The 24,510-nt window shown below is 28.9% G+C and overlaps 2 protein-coding genes across 3 annotated transcripts; both read left to right on the top strand.

Annotated features, from left to right (window-relative positions):
* The first annotated feature begins 6,923 nt into the window (after positions 1–6,923).
* Positions 6,924–10,027, top strand: LOC101491796 (chitin-inducible gibberellin-responsive protein 1-like). Of its 2 annotated transcripts, XM_073365489.1 has the most exons (3): positions 6,924–7,092; positions 7,531–7,645; positions 7,909–10,027. In XM_073365489.1, the coding sequence occupies exon 3, from the start codon at positions 8,025–8,027 to the stop codon at positions 9,759–9,761; it is 1,737 nt and encodes a 578-aa protein (XP_073221590.1). In that variant the 5' UTR covers positions 6,924–7,092; positions 7,531–7,645; positions 7,909–8,024; the 3' UTR covers positions 9,762–10,027. The 2 variants fall into 2 exon arrangements, with proteins under 2 accessions (XP_073221590.1, XP_004487630.1); XM_004487573.4 differs by lacking the exon at positions 7,531–7,645.
* A 1,503-nt stretch (positions 10,028–11,530) lies between these two features.
* On the top strand, positions 11,531–14,424 carry LOC101492126 (probable terpene synthase 2). Its single transcript, XM_012717119.3, has 7 exons — positions 11,531–11,759; positions 12,128–12,407; positions 12,542–12,917; positions 13,037–13,255; positions 13,358–13,499; positions 13,589–13,834; positions 13,920–14,424. The coding sequence occupies exons 1-7, from the start codon at positions 11,649–11,651 to the stop codon at positions 14,205–14,207; spliced, it is 1,662 nt and encodes a 553-aa protein (XP_012572573.1). The 5' UTR covers positions 11,531–11,648; the 3' UTR covers positions 14,208–14,424.
* Positions 14,425–24,510: the final 10,086 nt, after the last annotated feature.

Genomic DNA, 24,510 nt, shown 5'->3' with positions numbered 1-24,510 from the left:
GAATCATAGCTAGAGTTATATTACATTTTGAATTTGATAAATGAAAAATACATTAAATGCATGTATCAATTCCTTATTCTGGAATATAAAATATCTCATATGTGAACACTCCAAAACATGGTTCATATGCTTGCATATAATTTAATTAACTAACGATTATATTATAAATAATATTAAGCATGTGTTAGTACGACCCGGATAATTTCCTTTGACCGCATATTGACTTCATTCAATACATGTAGCTGTTGTTTTTATTTATACAAAACTATAGACTACGTAGTAGCTGATAATATGAATTATACATAAAAATAAAAACGAGAGAATTTAACGGTGGGTCTGTTCGGGTCGGTAACTAGGATTGATTACGTGGGCTACCCATATTGTGGTCTACGACCATAGAAAACCGCTGAGACAACGTGTGAAAGCATGCCACGTAAGGTCAAACGAGTCTAAACAGGAGCTTCTTGCAAGGACACGTGCGTTACTCGAAAGAAAGATTAGTGTCATCGCTGTCGTACCATTTACTCTCACGCGCTATTTTTGACCGTAAGATGTACTCCCACTGATTGTCTTTACAGAATTAAAGGTACACTAGGCAAATAGTAATGTAAATATGCTAAGTGAGAGGAGGTTTTGTAGGGTACTGGCAGAATATTTTGTAGTTATTCAACACTTATAAATAAATCTACATATTTATTTTTCTTTAATTATAGTAAGATAAATAATTCATTCTTTTTATATTCTATTATAAATATTATTTTATTTAATAGATGATACTCCATGCGGTCATTATAATAAATATAAATTATTTTTTATAGATATTAAAAAATCTAATTAATTTTTTTGAATTTCATATAATAGATTAAATTTATTAAACTGCCTTTTTTAATATAAAATATTTAATTATTAATATTAAATGTTTAAAATTAAAAGTTTAATTATAATTTTCGTTCTCTTATTTTAGCTGAATCGTAAAAATAGTCCTCCCATTTTATTTCTCATTTAATGAAGTTTTATTTTTTCAAGTTACACCACATCATTTATAATCATAGATTTCAGGTACAATTTTTGTACTACAAGATATTGAGACATAATGTGACTTTAATAAATGCAAAAAAGATAAAATTTTATCAAATTTTGGACTAAAATTCTGTTTGAAGACCAAAACTGGAGAAAAATAAAATAGATGACTACTTTTGCGATTCAACTAAAATAGGGAGACTAAAACGGCAATTAAGTCAAAATTAAATTGAAAATATATGAAGATATATGAGAAATAGTAATATTAAATTAGTTAAAATAATTAATTTTTACTTATAATAGTAATTAAAATTTAAGACACTTTTTTTACTTATATAATGATAAAGTATGCTTCTTAATAATTAATTTTTCTTTTCTACAAAAGTATTTTTTCTTAACAAGTATGTTATGTTAATGATGATGGTTTGAATCTTATAACTCCTTCAAATGTCCTAGTTATCCACTTGAGCTATGCTTTGGGACTTTTTTGCGAAAGCTTTGACCAGTTGATTAAAAAAAATATAATTAATTTTTTCCCTTTACAAAATTTCGCCTTTTTGAAATATCGAATCCCTCAAGTAAGTTTATCAAAAATAGTGAATATAATTGAAATTAGTTTAGTAGTAAGAGTTTAGTTTTGTAGTTTCAAGATATCAAGTTTAGATTTATTCGAATAAATCATCTTCTTTTATTCAGATCAATCAATCAAAATTGATAAAATAAATATTACTTATTTTATTGTCAAAAGTGAGTTAGAGACTTTAGATGAGTCTATTCCACATATTTAAATCTTAAAAAAATAAAATAAAAACAAGTACAACAAGTGAAAATAAGTAAAACTCATACAATTAATTTTGTTGCAAATATACCATATTATTAAGTTTGTTACAAATATGCCATATACAAATAAGTAAAACAAATGAGTCTAACTGCATTTATCAACAATTAATTTTGTGCTAATTTTTTAGCTCATACTAATGCAACTATTAACCTTTGTCGACCAATTTAATATGATGATTTCTTTAAAATAAAATATAAATAAAAACAATAATTAAAAAATTAATATATTTAATTAAAAATTAAAATCAATTATATCAACTTATACATTATCATTTTTATTTATATTTTATTAATTATAAAATAATGAACTAACGAACATAATTGTTACTATCAAAACTAACGAACATAATTGTTACTATCAATTTTGAAATGTTTTTACAAATATACCATCTTAAAAAAAGTATGAATCATTAAATATATCACTAATCTTAAAAAAAACAAATATTTTATGAAGGTAAAAAAATATCTAAGTAATACTTACGTCTTACAAATTACATTTTTTTTCTTAAAAAAAAACCAAATAAACTTCCAAAAAAAAATTCTCATAACTAGGACTAGTGTTGTTGTTGTTTTTTTTTTCTTTTTCTAAATGAAGAGTACTAGCTACTATTATGGAACCCATAGTAAATGCCTAAATGGTGAACAATAATATTAATTAATGAACTTGTAAAAAACAAAAACAATATTAATTAGTGAAGATAAATTTTATTTCTACAATAAATATTTTTCCATATAAACATACACTATTATATATTTATTTGTTTATTTTAGAACGTTTAAAGTGAAATTCATACACATTAATATACAAAGAAAATAAGAGTATTTAAATTTGAATCTGCACTAAAAAATATCTGTAATTATCGTTTAATTTGTATCTATATATGAAACTACAATTCTTTTGTTTTCATAACGACAGTGTTTCTTTTGTTCTAGTCCAATTATGTCAACAGTTATATTGAAAGTATTATTATTATTATTTTTTTAAACACCTCATCATATATTGAATGTATTTTCTCTGTCAACGAAAAAAAAAAATTAAATGTATTTTCATACTGTATATAATATGGAATTAAGACGTCACGGATGAGTCACGCTTCGTGAAGTTCAAACCCATTCTGCGTATGAACTCATTATTGCATTACTTTTCCAGTTTCGCCCTCCTACTCAATAAATGCAAATATTTTCCTTCCGATCATTTTAATAAAAGATTGCAAGATTTTCTTATTTTTATTTTTATATTTAAGAAATAAAATATTAAAGATGTAAAATTAGTATCTTTAATTTTAAAAAATATTAATATTATTAAGTTAAATGTTTTATTTCGAATTTAAATTCGTGATATTGTATGGTTAGTTATAAGTTAGATATTGTAATAATGTGTTAGTTGGTAGATATTCTATTATTGTAATTATTATTATTATTTTTATTAATACAAAAATTTATTTTTATTTTTATTTGTTTTATGATTAATATTAATATTTTGCATATTATGGTATCAGAAAATGATTATGATAAAAAAAAGTTATTTCCTTTTTTTTCTCCTTCTTATTCGACCAAAAAGAACTGTTTTTGTTCATCTTCTTGAAGTGCACAATACAGTTAATATTCACTTTTATCACCGCTTAATATATAACATCATTTATGTTGGTGTTGGTTTCCACAATAAATTATAGTGGTCCTCATTCGTATGTTGATGAAGTAAAAAAAACAAAAACGTCACAAGTGGTGACGTTCATCAAAATTCAATGATTCAGATTTTTGTGATGGAGATTATTCATATCAAATAAAAATTATTTTTTGTGCTATTAAGCATTTTTTTTTTAAATAATTATAATTGGATTCTTATTAAGAAGTTTAAGCTAATTACTAAAGAATTGCATACGAGATTTCGTTAAAAAAAGTAGCGAGAAAAACTCTTGCATTGAAATATAGATTTAATTCAACACTTACTACAAAAAAGAAAAGAAATAAGATTGCATGAATCTAATCAATAATAATGACTTATCCATTTTATAATAATTTAGTCATTTGATCATTTTTCATATATTAAAAAAATATATACATAGAAGAGAATACTACTTTTATTAAATGATTTTTGTTGTGTTTTATAATATTATTAATATCATAAATGTATAGTAAAAAAATACTACATTATAAATGATCCAGTTAGTACTAATTAAAATATATAACTAAAAGAAAAAATACATTAAAAATTAAAATAATCATTCACTTCAAGACAATATTTATATACAAATGAGTGAATTATTATCGGATAAAGCGAATTACAGTTGTTTAGTTTCTTTGAATTAGTAGATGCCAACTTTCACATCTTCACAAACACCCATAGTCCATGATTAACCACAGCACAATTTCCATTTAGATTCATATAACCAAACTCACTAGGGATTGAAGAGATGAGGCTAAGTAGATGAGAGATGTAACAAATGTTACCATGATGAATATGGATAAAAAAGACGATTAAAACACAAAGACTACAAGATAGCAATCATTTGATTTTTTTTATCTTCTCAATCATTGGTCCAATTATGGCATTGAAGTTACTAAAGGTAATTGGCTAGGGATCTTTCAGATTGTTCAACCACTAGTAATTGACTTTATATAAGTAAGAGATTCAAAGAGCCCACACCATACTTCCCAACTAATTGTGCAATACATGAGATAAAAATCCATGAGAAGAATCATTAACGTAACATATATAAACTTGGGTCAAGTACCTATGGCTATGGTGGGTCAAGTACGCAATGTTATTAGTTAAGTGGAAATTACACACATCTTTCATAAAAGAATTATTAGAGATAGTTAAAAATATTTATAATTAAGTGAAATTTATTAAATTAATTATATTAATAATACTATATAAAAGTATATTATATTTTAATTATATAACGATTTTTTAAAATAATTCTTTTAACAAGAACCTTAAACCTTTTAGACACCAGCCAACACTAATACCATGTTTTAAATTCGTTGATTTTGTTGTTGCTGAAAAATACATGCTTTAATGTTGCAATTCACGTGGCGCCTTGATGATGTCTTAATTAAAGCAACATCGAACCCTCAAATAGCAAGCTTTAGATCTTTCGAAATAACATTTTTCTATAAGATTCATGGTTTATTCAACATGATATTCTTTTGACAAAAATGATAATAATATATTTTAAAAAAATTAATATATTAAGTGTTATTTGAAAGCATATTACTTAATACATGGAAAAAATAATTGACAAAAAAAGTTAAAAATATTAGTTTTTATTAATTCTTTTTTAGACTTATTTGTCAATTTATCAAATTGAATTATTTATCTTTTCACAATATCTCTTCTTTTTCTCTTATATCAAACACTCATTTAAATTTATTTTATTTTTCACTTATTTCTCTCTTCTCGTACTCTCTTTCACCTATTTATCTCATTAATAAAATTAAGAACTAATTAATAACAAATATTTAAAAAAATATTTTTTTATTACCAAATCTATGGAGAGTTTGAATCACTCTTTAAAGGAGAAATGCTTAACTTTTTAAATGCTCAAACGACAATTTATATTTTTGTTTTTTTATTAAATATATTATTGGTCCATGTAATTACTGTTAGAAAATTTTCTAACGATGGTTAATTTTATTATCATGTTATTATATGTTGATAACATATTTATTGTTGGGAAATATATTTTTAAGATTGACAAGTTAAAGAAATATTTGAAGAAGTCATTTTCTATTAAAGACATGGAAGTAGCTAAACAAATTCTTGGCATAAGAATCATGTGTGACAAAAAGAAGAATAAACTTTTGATGTCACATGAATACTATATTAAGAGATTGTTGCAAATATTTCAAATGAAAAACTCTAAGGCTTTAAATACTCTTCTTGGTACTCATTTTAAGTTGAATTCTAAACAAAATCCTTCTAGTGAAGATGAAAAAAAAAGACATTGAACGAGTTCCTTATGCTTCTGTTGTGGATAATTTGATGTATGCAATTGTGTGTACAAGACCAAATATTATGCATGTTGTTGGTAGAGTCAATAAATTCTTGTCATATACAAGTAGAGAGCATTGAAATGTTGTAAAATGAATTTTGAATGCTTAATTTTTTAAATGCTCAATCACAAATTTAAATTTTTATTTTTTTGTTTAAATATATTATTAGTCCATGTAATGATGTCCTTTTTTTTTCTATTTTAGTTTATATAAATTTTTTTGTTTGATTTTGATTTTAGAAAATATATATTTTTGTTTATGTTTAGTCTTTTCTTTTTTATTTTAGTCTCGACAAAATTTACTCTTATTGGAAAGAGTCCCTACAATATATATATAATATTTAATTTTAATCTCTCAATTATTAGAAATATATAAAATTGTATGGACTGATTTTAATAAAAATTAATTTTATATGAACTAAAATAAAACAACAAAGCCAAAAAAACAAAATAAAAATATTTATAATAATAAAAAAATTCAAAGATTAAAATTAAAAAAACACGTATTAATATAGGGCAATTATATATCTAAATTATTTTAATTTAAATCTAAAAACGAGAATCCACTTTAAAAGTTGATCATTAGATATCGTGGCAAACAATAAGAATACAATCATGTTAATTAACTCCTTTCTCTCATTTGGCATACCTTGTGCTAATAAAACATTCATAAAATACTCCAAACATAACCCCCAACTTTTCTTTTGTTAATTAAAAAATAAAACAAACCACATATTTTGACGGTCATTCCATTTTAATATGATTATTATTTCACGCACTTTAGATAATCCATTCCAAATCCTTCTTCTCTTTTTGATTTGAGATAACACTTGTGGTTGAGGATGTAATGTCCACGCTCCAAAGAGAGAGCGTGACTACACCGCCCGCGTTGAGATGAGAGTTGAAAAAGCCACGAATATTCTGCTGCAACACCCAAACGTGTGGTCGGCTCCGTTTAATAAAACACTTAAACTGTTCTTCTTCTGCTGTTAAACTCGAAACATATTACACTATCACCGTTACTGTTACCGTTACCGTTATCTTAGTCGGTCTATATATACACATCATCATTGAAATTAAAACACCAAACCCATACCTCTAAGCTACTTTCATCCAAACAAGAAAAAAAAAACATTAATAAAAGTTGAAGCCGCACAAATTCACAACCAAAGTTTGAATGAACATACTCAAATATCAATTAGTCGGCGCTGAATTTCGTTGTTGATTTTTTCAGGTAATTTCTTTTCCTTTTATTTTTTTATGTTTTTTAATTTAAAAAATTAGCTTATTGGATTACTTGTTATTTTTGTTGTTGTTACATGTATGGTTTTTTCATGGAATTTTAATAATAAACTAAGCTAGTTTTTCCTTTATTAATTTGGTTTGGATGTTGATTGATTGGTAGGTTTGGAATGAATTAAGTGATATTTCTGGGTTTGGAACAATTTTTCAGCTTTCATAAATATGTTTCCATATGAAATATTGAAATTTACCTACCAAGTTGTTGTAGCAATTAGAAATCAGCTCTTGATAGATAATGTTAGTTGTGAAATTGTGTGAAAGAGGTTTATTTATTTTTTATGTTGTTATTTTCCTTTGAGAGCACAACCACACCCACCCAAGTCCAACATAGGCATAATTCCAGGCTAAATATTTTGTTTTTGAATGTTAGAATTTGTCGATGTTATCCCCGAGTCAGGATCAAACCCTCGACCTCCTTATCACTTCACTTTAACTCCGGAATTTTCCATCCTAAACAAGCAAGCCAACCTTATATCTCTTTCCAGGTTTCTATGCTTCAAAATCATTAGTATCATTTAAATGTTTTAGGCCTTAATTTTCTTCATGTTTCTGCTAAATCAGTTGTGCCAAATTCACGCTGTAGTGAGGCCAAAGAACAAAGTTGAATTCACTTCTGTTTACACAGTTTCATAATTTCTTGTTTGTATGTGTATATCTCAGTTTCTTCATATCTACTAGTTGTGGATTTTTCATTTTGCTTTTATGAAAATACTTATTCATATTCATCTTGTTTGAATTATCATTGCAGGTTTATATGCTTTTGTTGAAACTATTGGCGTAAATTTTCCCATTGTTTTCTTATTTGCTACACCGGTTATTAGGATTTCCTCTCTCGCATAAGACAACTGATTCATCACCAATAGTATGGACTCACAGCAACTTTATAGTTTCAATGTAAACAGTGCAGGATTTCCTTACATGTCATCTTTTCCCACTATTCCATCACTGCCAAATCGTATTCTTGGAAACTTGAAAGTCGGTATTGGAAACTCGCCTAATTCACCGTTTTCATCTCATTTCGATTCTGATACTCATTCTGCATTTAGTGACAGCCAGGAGCAACACAACTCAGGAGAAATTCTTTCTGGTATAAGCCCCTCTTATAACTCGTCACTCGAAACCAATCATTATATGCATAGATCAGTTTCATCTGTGAACAGTCTCAAAGAAAGGTTGCAACTATATTCTGCTAGAAATTCACTTCTACAAAGTAACCAGAAAGTGTTGTTGGAACTAGAAACTGCTCTGATGGCACCCGATGATAACGAAGTTACCACGTCTAATTCTTCGTTGGGCGAGAGTGTCAGAGAGACTACATCGGGTCAGAGACATAGATTGTGGAACCACGAGCACCAGGAGTCACAATATATTCAAAGTCAACCATCTTATGTTACAAGCAGCAGGCAATCAAATGAAGCCGTGCATGTAGAGAAACGACGAAAGTTGGAGGAGGAATCATCAACACAAGGGTTTCCATTGAGCGATTTGAAGCAATTGCTGATTGCGTGTGCTAAAGCCATGTCTGAAAACAACACAAAAGATTTTGACCGATTGATAGAAATGGCTAAAAATGTTGTGTCTATCAATGGGGAGCCGATCCAGAGGCTCGGTGCTTATATTGTAGAAGGGCTTGTTGCAAGGAAGGAAGCGTCGGGGAATAGCATCTATCATGCTCTTAAGTGTAGAGAGCCTGAAGGCAAAGATTTACTCTCTTACATGCAACTACTTTTTGAAATTTGTCCTTACTTAAAATTCGGTTACATGGCTGCCAATGGAGCCATTGCTGAAGCTTGCAGGAATGAGGATCACATACATATCATAGACTTTCAGATTGCTCAAGGAACTCAATGGATGACACTTCTTCAAGCTCTTGCAGCAAGACCTGGCGGGGCACCCCACGTGCGGATAACAGGAATCGATGATCCGGTCTCTAAATATGCTCGTGGGGATGGACTAGAAGTAGTTGGGGAAAAATTGGCCTTGATGTCCGAGAAATTTGGAATACCGGTGGAGTTTCACGGGGTTCCTGTTTTCGCTCCGGATATTACTAGAGACATGCTTGATATAAAACATGGAGAGGCTTTGGCTGTGAATTTTCCCTTGCAACTCCATCACACAGCCGACGAGAGTGTCGATGTGAATAATCCAAGAGATGGACTTCTAAGATTGGTGAAATCCCTCTCCCCGAAGGTGGTTACACTCGTCGAGCAAGAATCGAACACAAACACAACCCCTTTCTTCAACAGGTTCATAGAAACTTTAGATTACTACTTGGCGATCTTCGAGTCCATCGATGTCACACTCTCAAGAAACAGCAAGGAAAGAATTAACGTCGAGCAGCATTGTTTGGCCCGAGATATCGTGAATGTCATTGCTTGCGAAGGCAAGGAAAGGGTCGAGCGCCACGAACTGTTCGGAAAGTGGAAGTCGAGGTTTACGATGGCCGGCTTTCAGCAATGTCCTTTGAGTTCTTATGTGAATTCTGTTATAAGAAGCCTTCTGAGATGCTATTCAGAGAATTACACACTACTGGAGAAAGATGGGGCAATGTTGTTGGGGTGGAAGAACAGAAATTTGATATCAGCTTCAGCATGGCATTGATAAAACATATATATAGATAACAAATAATTATAACATGACGATGGAAGTGGTAAAATCTTAAGGGGTAGTACTTCAATGTATCCATTATCATTGTTTTGTAGGAATATGTTTCTTAAATTTGTCCATAAAGAGTATGGTGTAGTAGTTATGTAGTATATTGATTCTTTTATAGAATGTTTTAGGTATTGTTAACTTTTGTTTTGTAGATGTTGATACATGAAAGTTGTTAAGCAATGGTGAATAACAAATTTCTAAACTTACTAGCTTATCTTGTCTGATAAAGTTACTTGCATAATCTATAACTTAAAAAAGATGATAATTTATTCACCTAAAAAATTTGACTTAAAATCAGTGGTTTTTTGATTGCATATATTCAGAATAATAATGTTGGAGTAATGATTTAATGATTTTTTGGGCCCCTTCTTTCCAAAAAGGTTCTGGGCTTGTTAATGAATTCAATCTTGACCAAACAAAAACCAAATGTAAGCATATGGTGGGGAGTGATCTACCTTATGAATGCGACTAACATGTGCTTTTTTATTTATTTTTTATGTAACGACTAACATATGCTTAAGAAATAAAATAATTTTTTTAATTATTATGTTGACATATTATTTTTATATAAAAAGTTCATTACATACAAATGATATTTGAATTAAAATAGGGGATAAACACGATAATCAAACTTGGTATTTGAAAAATTATCATAACATAAATTGTACTATGCAAATTTACCGTAAAAATAACGGTTTTGAATATTTTCAATAGCTTCGCTATTATTTGACATATATTAATTTTAGTACATAGAAATATCTGACAATAAGTCTCTCAACCATGTTGCTTTCGCTGCCAGTGCATCATTTCTAAATTAAAGAGCAGATATTATGTTAATATAGAGTCCTGCAAATTAAAAATAAGTGATTTTAGTACTTAATAATTTGGATATTATTATGTATAAACTCTAAGAAAAATAGGAGGCTTAATTGTAGTTTTGGTCCTCGTATATTAGCTGAATCGCAAAAGTTGTCATCCCATTTTATTTCTCTCCAGTTTTAGCCTCCAAAAACAAAGTTGGTCAAAAATTTGATGAAATTTTATATTTTTGCGTTTATTTAAGTTACACTATGCTTAAAGATCTCGTAACAATTGTATTTGAAATCTATGATCATCGGTGTGGCTTAAAAAAATGACATAGCTAACCAGCATGAATAAATTACTCTCATTTAATGTAACTTTTACTTCTTCTAATGAGTTTTTCTTTCCATAGAATATAGGATATCTTTGAAGTATGCATTATGGTCAAAAGTGGAGGGTTTTTTATACCTTCACACAGACTTCAAAACGGCACACCTTGTATATTCCTTTGACTGTCAAAATGTTGGATTAAAAAAGTCCCAATACCAAACTTGACCTTCTCTCCATCAATGACTCCTGCCTTATTCCCCCAACATTCAACAAACTACTTCAACTGAAAATCTACAACCCTCTCACACACACTACATGAACCAACAATAACCACTTTCACGGATCATGCTATGCACAACTCTTCATTTCCTTATCAAACTCTAACACCTACAATTCCACGTTTAATATTCTTTTCAATTGCTACCTACACCTCCAAATACAACATCCTTAAAATTCTTCCCACGTGCCATGCTCCTTTACGCTTAATTTCATCACTAGTCCTGGCACGTGCTGAACAACCTATGGCCTAATGCATTATTATTTATAGTCCAAACCAGCCAAATATTTCTCCTACCACAAAACATTCGCCGTTATATCTATGCCATATATATAAGATTTCCCATACCACAAAGCACTTAAGATTTTTTGTTTTCTTCACATTAATTAGCAGTTGTTTTTCATAAAAAAAAAATATCTCAAATCATGTCTCTTGCACCACCCACACATGCAGTACCTGACAACACACGACCTCGTGTCAATTTTCGTCCTAGCATTTGGGGGGATGTTTTCCTTCAATATGATTCTCAATCACCGGTACCATATAGGATTTAGATCCTCTCCTATCACTCTTTCTTTTTTCCATCATGTTATCAAAGATATAAACACACAAGTAAATTTATTGGGCCTATGTAGGACTTATAAATAATCATTTTTGTACTATTTATATCTCTATCTCTCTCTAAACATGATGAAGAAATCCATATTCATATATGCAATACTCTACTTACATACTTATTATGGACATTATTGTACTCATGAGAATGAGTATTTCAAAGTTACAGTCCTCTCACCATTATCTGATAAAGTTGATCAATAATCAACAGAAACAAGCTTTTTATCATGAAAGTTATATAGAAATCTAAATGTTCTAAAAACATTTCACTCCCTGTGACTAATTGCAGGAAATCAATGACAATATGAAGAAACAGGTACAAATGCAAAAAGAGGAAGTGAGGAAGAGTTTTCAATCTTCAAGCAGTGATATCTCACAACAACTAAACTTCATTGACTCATTGCAACGTTTGGGAGTATCTTATCATTTTGAGCGTGAAATTGATGAATCATTACAACAAATCCACAATACTTTAACCAACAATAAGGTTATCATAGAAGAAGGTAGCCTTCACTTTCTTGCATTAGCATTTCGTTTGCTTAGGCAAAAAGGACATCACATTTCAACAGGTATGTCTAACTTAAAGTTGCAATATTTACTTTACCAAGAAAGTTAACTAGCCATTTCTCATGTTACAGACATAGATTCTTAATAATCACAAAAAAACTCATATAGCTCATTTCATGTGGGTGAACGTTGACAGATATATTTAAAAGTTTCAAGAACAATCTCGGGAATTTCGATGAAAATGTTGCCAAAGATGTTCAAGGAATGTGGAGCTTGTATGAAGCAGCGCAATTAAAGATTCACGGAGAAGATTTATTAGATGAAGCACGTGATTTCACACATGCTCACCTTAATTCCATGATAAAAAATCAATTGAGTAGTTTTCTTTATGCACAAATAAGTCAATGCTTAAAAAAACCTCTGTACAAGGGAGTTCCAAGGTTGGAGACAAGGTGTTACATGTCTTCCTACGAAGAAGATCCTTCTCATAATAAAGTTCTTCTAAACTTTGCAAAAATAGATTTCAACATGCTACAGAAAATGCACCAACAAGAACTTGCTAGTATCACCAAGTAAGTATTGCAAAATGTAATTATTTTTAAAGCCTTATAATATTGATCATGATGTAACAATAACTGCTATTGAAAGTCTTGATATATATGATATTAGTTGTGTTGTGTTTATATTAAAGGTGGTGGAAAAAATTAAACTTTGCAACAAAGGTTCCTTACGCAAGGGATAGAGTGGTTGAGGCTTACTTTTGGCCATTAGCCATGTCCTATGAGCCTAACTATAGCATTGCTAGAAGGTTGGTAGGGAAGTTGATAGCATGTATTTCTCTCTTAGATGATACTTATGATGCCTACGCCACAATTGAAGAACTTGAACTCTTCACACGAGCAATCCAGAGGTTGATTTCAATACTTTCTTGTCATTCACATTCACCTAGTCCTGTCATCTTTTTTTCTTTCAACAGTTTTTGGCCATACTTGTGTTTTTGTTTGAATTTCAGGTGGGATATTAGTCTCATTCAATCCCTTCCAGAGTGCATGAAAGTGGTATTTAACACAATTGTAGGACTGTGGGATGAAATAGAAATGAGCTTGGTAGAAAGTGGAAAATCTTATTTGGTGGTGGAATATATTAAACCAGCTGTAGGCTTCCTATTCCTATATTGATTTCAACGTTGATGAATATTGATTTATTTACAGTTTTATAAATAGATATTTTGATTTATTTACAGTTTTATAAATTGGCACGATCCTATTTTGTTGAATCAAAATGGTGCAATGAAGGATATATTCCAACATATGATGAGTACAAGGCTAATGGAATTATGTCCTCTACATGCCCACTTCAAATAATAGTGTTTCTTGGGCTTGGAGAATTTTCAAACAAAGAGTTGCTTGATTGGATTTTCAGTGATCCAATAATTGTTGTAGCTGTATCAGTTGTTGGTAGACTCACGGATGACATATCTTCACATAAGGTACAAAATCTTCTTTGTTAATATGAGATGTCTAACTAGAAAACTATTATTAGTATTATTATTTATTATGATTATGATTATACAGTTTGAGCAGCAGAGAGTGCATGTTGCTTCATCAGTTGAATGTTGCATGAAGCAATACAACATGTCTCAAGAAGAAGCTTATAAACTGATTAACAAGGACATTTTAGATTTTTGGATGGATATAAATGAAGAGTGCTTGAAGTTAGATAGCATCCCAAGGCCTGTGCTTGATTGTATTCTTAATGTGGCACGAGTAACTGAGTTCACCTATGACAATTTTGAGGACAAATACACAAATGGGGAACTATTGAAAGAATATGTTGTTGCATTGCTTATAGATCCAATATGAATCTAGAACCACGAGTACAAGAAGGAAAATAAACAATAATATTAATTAAGTAGCTGTCTTTATTTAAATGTCACTCTCATTCTGCTATTGCATTGATGACTAATAAAAAATCTATACCACCATAGCTTGAAATCTAATAAGTTACCTTCTCAATTTTGAGTGTATGTGAAAATAAAGAATTGAGCTGGTATATAATATGATTTTCTTTTGCATAGAAGTTGGTGTGATTTTAGTTTGTTGCAATTTTGATGATTTTCTTATAACAAATACACTAAATAGCCTATTAATTATGAATGAATGTTAACCAACCCTACACCAAATACACTAAACAGAGTAACTAATAAATTTAGTAGTAAAAACTAATAACATAGACGAAAGCAGAACAGAACAGAACAAAAAACAGTTGGTGTTGATAACATATCTGAGCATCATAGATCATAGAGATTAAAACTTAATCCAAGAGATTGTACAAACTCTTCTGCAATAATATGTGCTTTGTAAATTCCAACTACAACAACAAATTTTATAATTGGGAAATTTTATTTGATTTTTAATGGAATAGTTACATTGGGAGATAAAATAATTTAAATGTCATTAAATTTGAGGTTAGTAGCATGTCACAACTTTCTCTTTGACTATATATATATGTGTATCTATGTCAATAATCATGTATCTGTATGTGTTGTTGATGATTAATGAAGTGATTGTTCACGTATAAGCTAATTTGAATTATATCATGATAAGATTAATCGATTATTTGTTATAGGCTAATCAATGATGTTATGATAAGATCATCGATTTGTTGTTATAGATTAATCAATTAGTGAAGTTTAAAATGCAAAAATTTGATTAATGGGATTAAGATCATACATTATTATTTAAGCCATAAAAATGTAAAATTACTTTAAGAAATCAATTTATAAATTAATGATCCTACAAACCAAAACCTCAAAATCAAGCACATGACTTAATATTTCGCAACTATCTCACGATATAAAATAGTTGTGAAATATTCAAGCACATGTGTCTTAATTTTATGAACTTTACACGTGCCTCAATTTTCTCAACCTTACTAAGAATGACATTAGCAACCTTTAAAAGGTTTTAAAGACTCTAGAAATATGTTGTGTTTTTATCACCTTCGAAAAAAAATTGACTTTTGGCTTTGTCTTTCCAATATTGATCATGAAAATGCAATGCTCGATTATAAGCAAGTTGATTTATAATAAAGTTATTATTAACATATTATAATATTAATTAACTTTTTAAGTAGAAGACATTCATGAATAGAGAGAGTAATGGATATCTTCATACATAAATTAGATAAAATTGAAGAGTGCCTCAAGTTAGATATCACTTGCTTGATTGTATTCTTAATGTGGCACGAGTAACTGAGTTCACCTATGACAATTTTGAGGACAAATACACAAATGGGGAACTATTGAAAGAATATGTTGTTGCATTGCTTATAGATCCAATATGAATCTAGACAATAACTTTGAAAACAAATATAAAAATGGAGAATTGTTGAAAGAATATATTTCTGCATTGATTATAGATATACATCCAATAATCATCCAGCAACACAAATAGGAGAAGGAAATTAATTAAATTAATTAACTATCTATTTTACAAGGTTTATACATCTTTGTTTTGTTTTAACTTAAATGTGACGCATAATATTATTGCATTTATAATTTACAAAAAAGAGTTTAATTTGTATTTATCGTTAGTGTAAAAAATTTTATATAAATTAATTATAATCAATCATATGATTAATTTTATAAATAGTTAATATAAATGTCAAATATTATTAATAATTATGATTGGTTGACAATGTAAATAATATTTATAATGACACCCTTATATAAATTAAATTCTATACCATGGCTTGAAATGTACAGTACCTTCTCATATTGAAGTGTATATGAAAATATGATGTCTTTTAATAAACTAGTGTGTGAGATGTGTTTTACTATTTAATTTGGTTAAAAATACGAAGTATTAATATTTAAATAATATATTTATGTTGATGTAGCTTTATGTAGTTGTGATATTTATTTGAAATTCTGCAAGAGTTTCTTTGATTCATTATTATTATTTAGAGCATATGAAAATACAAATAAAGATTAATATAAGATAAAGTCATAAAACTAATCCCCACAAAAAAAGTACTAAACTAAATTTTTTCTCGTATCTAAGAGTATCCATAACATATTTAAGGACCACTATCTTTTTTAGAGGTAACTAATCATGGCAGACATTATGTGTTGCAAAAGTATCCTATTTCAAGGTTCAACATAATTAGTTTCAGTTGCAAAAAAGACCTATTTAAAAAGGCCTATATATATTGATGCAAATATATTATTTAATATATCATAATATTATATATGTTGAATGATGAGTCGAAAGCCAATTTAAATAGAATAGCTGGTTGGCCGAATTGGTAGACGGGATGGCCCAATTAGAAAGCAAAACAAAGGCTTAGCTTAAAAAAAGGAGTCAGTGTTTTTGAATTCTAGTAAAGTGTTTCACATTTTAGAGTAAAAATTATTTTAATTTGATGTATACTATTAATTTTCCTCTGTTTTGATTTTTGTTATAATAATGACTAATTAAACTGTCTTCTATGATAATTGATGGATTTTGTAATTACATGAGATACTTTTTACTATTATTTTTAGTTATTTATTTTAGTTTTTTTTTTTATTTTATTTTTTATTTTTTTTATTACTCTAATCACATGTTATCATTGATAACCATTTGTATGACCAAATTTAATTTAATTTTTGTATAACCAAATAATGATTAATTTAGAAAAAATAATATTAGTCACGAATGACCAAACAATTAATTGAGACTATTAAAATGATTGATAATTGAATTAAAATAAAATAATTTAAATAGAATTAGAATCGAGATAATTGATGTTACAAGTTAAATTGTGACCATAAACTTTTCTACATTGATTTACAATTTTATGTTTTATTATTTTTCTTAATTATTTGTCATTTGATTATTATTTTTACCATAACAACTCAACTATTATTATTATTATTAGTGTAAATAATAAAATAATTTTAATTAGGTTGATATTTGTTAATAAACCTCTGAATACGAGCATCTTTTGTATTATTTATGCAATAGAATACAATTGAGTGTGTTTTTAACATAACACTATTGAAGAGAGGTATACATCTCAGTCTTAATTTAAATAAATGTGACTCTTATTGTAGCTTGGTCTGGTTAATTTTCTTTTCGATAGAAGTTGGTTTGGTTTAAGTTTGCCTCTATGTTAATTGATGAGTTTCTCAGGACAGAAGTGATTAATCAACAATTGAGAAGTTCAATTTCAAAGAAAGAATGAAGTCAGAATTTAAAATGTCTGAATTTGGAATTCTCACATATTTTCTTAGAATGAAATTTTTGTACACCAATAGATGGTGTCAAGGCTGACCAAAGGTATAGTCCGACTCAGTAATTTTACAACTAACTAATTTAGTATAAAATGAATCAATCATGTGAATGCATTTAATATTTATTATTATGTTGTTATATATTGTAGAAAAAATTAATTATAATTTTATTATTTATTATTAGTTGAATTATTTTCATTTTTCAACGTGCAATTTTATTTCATCTAATGAAAAATGTTTCAAAATGATGCAATCTTATCCGAACTTGTGAAAATAATATACTAAATCATGAATTATTGTTGAAACATGCATTACTAGCCGGAGACAACAAGATACTCAAGATGAGACCAAGTTCCATAGGAGATTTTGCATGAGTGAAGAGAGGTCGATAGAGGTGACGTGGGGTGGGGACCACTGCAACTGAAGGACGTCGGTTGGGTACTTACTCATGGAGAATCATTTGAATGGAACAATAAAGTTTTCTTTTATGAGATGTGGGTATGGGAGACAATAGAAATCAAAATTCTTAATTTTTGGCCATTTTTTTAAAAGATAATTAAGATTTTTAATTTAAATTTATTTTTTGTTTTTTATTAAAAAAAAATAGTGTTAGAATTTTTTTTATGTACTTGAAGAGACAGAACATTTTAAAATGAATATGTAATTATAGAGATGTGAATCAAACAAAAAAATTTATGAAGACCAAAATAAAAAAAAATACTATAATTGCAAGAATCAAAGATATATTTAAACCTTAAAAAGAGTTTAATGATTTTTGTAATAATCATGATTTCTATAGAAATTACACAGTTAGACACAGTCCACGACAAAATGGATTAGTTGAAAGAATGAATATAATCCTACTTGAAAAGGTTAGGTGCAAGTTGTATAATACAATTTTTTCCAAGAATTTTTTATGAGAGTCCATGCACACATCTTGCTATCTGGTCAATAGGAAGTCCCTCTAATGCATTATAATTTCGGACACCTCAAGAGGTGTGGAACAACAAACCACCAGATTACAATCACATCAGGACATTTGGCTATTTTTCTTATTATCGTTCATATGAAAGAAAATTAGAACCAAGGGTTAAGAAGGGTATGTTCATGGGTTATTTAGATGGAACAAAAGGATATAAGATATGGTGCATTGAAAGCAAAAAAATGCATTATAAGTAGGAATGTGAGATTCAATGAAAAGGTCTAAATGGTAAAACTAACTTGTTGAAAATAATAATGAAAATGATGTAGTTGAAATTGAGATGGAGTCCATAAAAGGAAAAGAGAGTAATAATCCATGAACAATTAGTTCACAATGATCAGAATCCAGGAGATGATTTTGAAGAGACTTCTAATAGAACTAAAACAACATATTATATTTTGTGTATGGGTAGAACAAGGAAAGTAGTCAATGCTCCAAAGAGATATGGTTATGGAGATATAATAGCCTATGCTTTGAACATTGATATGACTTTCAGTCATGAAGAACTTAAATCCTTTAAAGAAGCTATGAGTTCTAAGGATTGTGCCAAGTGGTCCCTTGCTATGAAAGAAGAAATGAAGTCTCTGTACAAAAATGAGACCTATAAGTTAGTCAAGAAATCGACTGAAGCAAAACTAATAGGCAACAAATGGATATATAAAATAAAGGTGGTAAACTCAGAAAGTGAACAACTTATGTATAAAGCTTTGCTTGTTGCTAAAGGGAACACTGAAAAGGATGAGAGAGATTTCAATGAAATGTTTTCTCCAGTTGTTAAGTACAACTTAATTAGAATAATATTAGCTACGGTGACTCGGTTTGATATGCACTTTGAACAAATGTATGTACAAATAACTTTCGTACATGGTACCTTGGAAAAATGAATTTTTATGAAACAACTAGAGGGTTTTAAGGTTAAAGGTAAAGATAATTGGGTTTGACTTCTCAAAAGGTCCTTATATGTCCTAAAACAGTCACCTAGGCAATGTTACAAGAGATTTGAATAATGTATCCTAACTATCATAATTGTGTGTATTATAAAAGATTGAGAAATCTTGACTATATATATATATATATTCTCTTGTATGTAGATGATATGCTTATAGCTAGTAAGAGTAAAGAATAGATAAATGATCTAAAGTCCAGATTGAAATCATAATTTCAAATGAAAGACATTGGTCAAGTAAGGAAAACTCTGGGAATGGAGATAACTAGATATTGTAAATTTGGTATATTAAGAGTTTCCCAAGGCAAGTATGTTAAAAGGATTCTTCAAAGGTTTAATATGGAGAATGCTAAGATAGTCAGTGTACCTATAGCCTTCTCATTTTAAATTGTTCATTGGTGATTGTCCTAGTAATGTTGAGGAACAAAAATAAATTGTTAATGTTTCATATGCCAATGCAGTTGGGAGTTTAATGTATATGGTGTGTACCAGGTCTGATCAAACTTATGTTGTTAGTATGATTAGTAGGTACATGGGGAATCCTAGTATGCTGCATGGACATGTTGTGAAACACATCTTTAAATATATTAAAGGATCCATCGATGTTGGTCTGTGTTACAACAGAAACAAACATGTTCAAGGTGGAGCACTTGGTTATGTAGACACATATTTGTTAGAGATAGAGATAAGATAGGATTCCTAACATGATATACTTTCACTCTACTTGGGAATAAAGTGAGTTGGAAAACCACTTTTCAACATGTGGTTTCTCTCTCAACCACTGAGGCCGAATACATAGGCTTAATTGATACTACTAAAGAAGCTATATGTGTAAGAGGTTTCATAAATGATATTTGTATAGAACAATAAAGTATCAACATCCTTTGTGATAACCAAAATGCAATTCATTTATGTAAGAACTCCACTTATCATGAAAGAATTAAGCATATTGACACAAAGCTGTATTGGATTAGAGATGGGATAAAATAAGGCAAGGTACAAGTTCAGAAAGTTCACACCTCATACAATGTTGTAGACTTTATTACAAAAACGGCTTCTCTGGCCAAATTTAGGTATTGCCTCAATTTGCTAAACGTATATATAGGTTAAGGTGTCAATCATAACTAGACATTTCTTGCTTCAATTTGCTTATCTGAATCAGGTTCCTAATAATCCAAGGTGGAGATTGGTTAAGTATGGATTACTAGTTTTAGTTAAAATTCAGTTATTACATTACTCTCTTTATAACTACTTTAACTGTTTGTAATAGAGTTTGTTAGTTTTTGGATTGAACTGATAGTTATTTGCAATTGAGATTGTGGAAGGGGGAGGGTTGAATTAGGTGTTTAGAAATTTTCTTGTTTTTAGATATTTAGTGTTTGATTTTTCTGATTTAAGATAGTGTATGGAAAAAATAAATGGCAGAAAAATAAGGAACACATCAGTTTATCCTGGTTCCCTTTATAACCAAGGGTACATCCAGTCCTCTTGCACACCACAAGAGATTTTCCACTATTGTTAGAATAAGTACAAATCCCACCCTAAGACCTTTGTTACAAACTCCTAACAATCACCCTAAGATAGCACACCACTTTTCCTCAATTTACAACACTTGAAGAAAGTACACAATTTTCCTCAATTTACAACACTTGAATGGTTTAACAATATTGAATTTGACTTAGATCAATTTGATATAACACTTGATGTACAATGGTAACAAATTAATATAATTTCAAGTACACTAGAAAACGTTTCTCAATGATATGAAAATGTAAAATTTGTACTTGAAATATAAAAGTGAAACTTTGAATAAATCAAAACATTTTAGAAATTTTGTTCAAAGTTTATTCAAGGTTTGATTGTAGGATTGGTTTTTATTAAAATGATGTTATGGGGTACTTATACTCCATAGACATCACTTCAGATCAGTGACCTTCGTTCCTAAAGGTTTGATGAAGAAATGCAATGATCTAGAACCATTTCAGAAATGAAAAATTGCATTGTTTCCAATTGTATTCGACTACAACTTGTGTGTAGTCGAATACATATCCTTTTAACGTTCAATTTTATTTGAATTTTGAAGCTTGTATTCGAATACATCATCTCGTAGTCGAATACAGATGTTAAATTTTAGTTACTGACTTGTCTGTATTCGACTACAACATGTTGTATTCGAATACAACATTGTATTTTGCCAAAAATATTATTTTCAAACTTGGCAAGGAAGTTTTGAGGCATGGGTACATGATCCTTTACATGTAAGACCTATTGCTCATGCAATTTGGGATCCCCATTTTGGTCAACCGGTTGTAGAAGCTTTATTTATATATTTTGACACTTTAAAAATCCTTTTGATGCATATGCTAAAATGAAAGGTTCTCATGTGCATTTGAAATAGACGAATATTAGATTGCATCATGTACCTTTACATTATAAAACTTCTAGCATATTTGACCATAGTTCTCTTTGATGTTTGACTTCTTTCTGAGCTTGCAACTTGATCACTTTTCTTGGTCTTTGTCTTCATCAAAAACATGTATTTTACAGATTGGACTTCTAAATACTCATTTAATTAGCAATGAACACATAGTTGTTAAATCAGCGAGAGGTTAGGAAAACAATGGATGCATCAAGGGTTACAGATAGAGTGGGCAAAGAGGAAGATAGTTCAATCTCCTGAAGATCATTATTGTAACAATTCAACTTGATTTAGAATAAACTGGACAATGCAGTTGTATGTCCTCCAGATGTAGGTATCAACCAAATTGTTACTTAACAGAGTTATCAAATTCATTGTGTTATCGGTATAATTTTACGTTCTTGATCATCACTACATTTTAAGCTTGCATGCTTTAAACTCTATGTTTCACAACATTTATCAAAACGACACATCGACTTTTGGTTTCTCTGCAATGACTGGAAAACAACTACGAAGGGAATCACTATGAGAGCCATAGAATCATAGTGTAACGTAAAGAAAAAGATTAGCATGGATGCCAAAATTATTTTACGTTACAAATACATTTTTGAGTAAAAAGTAATTTTGGTCCTTGTTAACTTCACGAACTAGCAAATGATGATATTGTTATGTCGAAAATTTTCAAATTCAGAACTACGCAGTTTCTCTTACATTGCAAATTTGCAATTATTTATGTGTATTTTTTTAATAATATAATTTTAAAATTATATAAAATTAAGAACTAACCTATTACAGTTTACTTCTGATAGAGTTACTTTTAAACAAAATGACATAAAACGTGGTTAAAGAAATTAACTTATTAAGTCATAAACTATATTTACACAATATTATGGAATAATTTCATTTTAATAATAAATTATCGTTCTTTTTCCTTGTTTTGATCTCTGTTAATCTCTAATTTTTTACCAGAGAGATACCTTAGAAAACAAAAAATTAATGAATTAATAATAGTTTATGCACTAATTATTATATTTCCATAATGCAAAGATCAAATAGGAAATAGTATGATAGTTTAACGATTATATATATTATGTTAAAATTTGAAATCTATATTTTATTTTATTTTTAATTTTTTTTATATTTATATCATATATTGGTTATTGTGTATAATTTGATATTTAAATTTAAAAATATTCACATATATGATTTCATGTCATTAAGTTTAATAAAGGATTGCATGTTCTCATGTTCCTTCGTCTCTTTTCTGCAATAATTACAACATACACCTATAACAAGTTATCTATTCATATAATAAATACTTTCTCTTTTTGGAAAACGTAAAATCTTTATTTGAGCACTGCAAAGTAGCAATATGAATGAAAAAACATTATACATATAGTCTTCAAACAACTAGCACCAAGTCTAATAAATAATAGATAAACAAAGTAGTTGAAGAACAATTTTCCATTGAATATAATTTTTGACTCATAATCACTCATCTAGATAATATTTATCTCATTTTATTTAAATATAAGTAATTTAAACATAAATTTAGTTTTTTCCTTTTTACGTTTTACCGTGATTTTATTATTTAAGTGCAATATTATTTTAATCAACAGCATAAGCAGATCTTATTGAGGTTTAGGGAGTGCTATGACCACCTAAAATTTTCTTCTTCTCATTAAGTATATAAGTACATTATAAAAGTTGTTTACGTATATATTTTATGTTTAATATTTTTATGTAAGATTGGAAGCGGCACAATTGAAAAAATAGTTTTTGCATCTTGAAGGTTGTAAATTCGAGTCTAAGAATGTCTTATTTAATTTGTGACATATATCAATTAATTAATACATTAAAGTATTTCACCTTGATCTCTTTCAATTTATCTTCAAAATGACTCGTCTATTACTAATATATCGTTAGAATTTTATCATATATTTTTTAAGATAAAAAACATCACTAACCGATATTTATAGCATGTGGGATGTGTGTGCTAGTAAAGCGTCAAACACACAAAAGCAAGTGGGGAACAATTGGATATATTGTTAGTAGTATAAAACAAAGTAGAACAAATATGTATACATAAATTCATAGTCACACATTTTAAAACATAATAAGAACTATTATGAGAAGTATTAACATTTAGTAATTACACTTATTCATGCAATACAATGAAATTTTCACTTCTCACTACAAGAAAACATTTATTTTGTGGTCAAAAAAAATTCTCACAAATTAGTGGTCGAAAAAACTCTCACAAATACAAAAATTCATGTTTGTCTTTATTTGTGGCTGAAAAAGCCTTCACAAAAGACTACAATTTTAGCTGGATTTTGTGGCTGTCTAAGTCCTCACAAAATCACAACGTTGTCATTTTGTGAGGGCATAGGCCGCCACAAAATTCAGCTGAAATTGGAGTCCTTTATGAGAGTTTTTTTAGCCACAAAATCAACCCTTTGTGAGAGTAAATGCCGCCACAAAAGGCAAGCCATTTGTGGCCGCTCAGACCGTCATAAAATCATTGGTCCGTTGCACTT

The sequence above is a fragment of the Cicer arietinum genome, chromosome 1, assembly GCF_000331145.2.
Source record: "Cicer arietinum cultivar CDC Frontier isolate Library 1 chromosome 1, Cicar.CDCFrontier_v2.0, whole genome shotgun sequence".
Classification (NCBI taxonomy): domain Eukaryota; kingdom Viridiplantae; phylum Streptophyta; class Magnoliopsida; order Fabales; family Fabaceae; genus Cicer; species Cicer arietinum.
The sequence above is the reverse complement of the archived record's forward strand: the minus strand, read 5'-3'. Positions and strand labels throughout refer to the sequence as shown.

Coding starts and splice junctions, on each gene's coding strand:
- LOC101491796 (XM_004487573.4), top strand. CDS start 8,025: ATGGACTCACAGCAACTTTATAGTTTCAATGTAAACAGTGCAGGATTT.
- LOC101492126 (XM_012717119.3), top strand. CDS start 11,649: ATGTCTCTTGCACCACCCACACATGCAGTACCTGACAACACACGACCT. Junction 12,408..12,541: donor AGGACATCACATTTCAACAG/GTATGTCTAACT, acceptor GAACGTTGACAG/ATATATTTAAAAGTTTCAAG. Junction 13,256..13,357: donor TTCACACGAGCAATCCAGAG/GTTGATTTCAAT, acceptor TTTGAATTTCAG/GTGGGATATTAGTCTCATTC.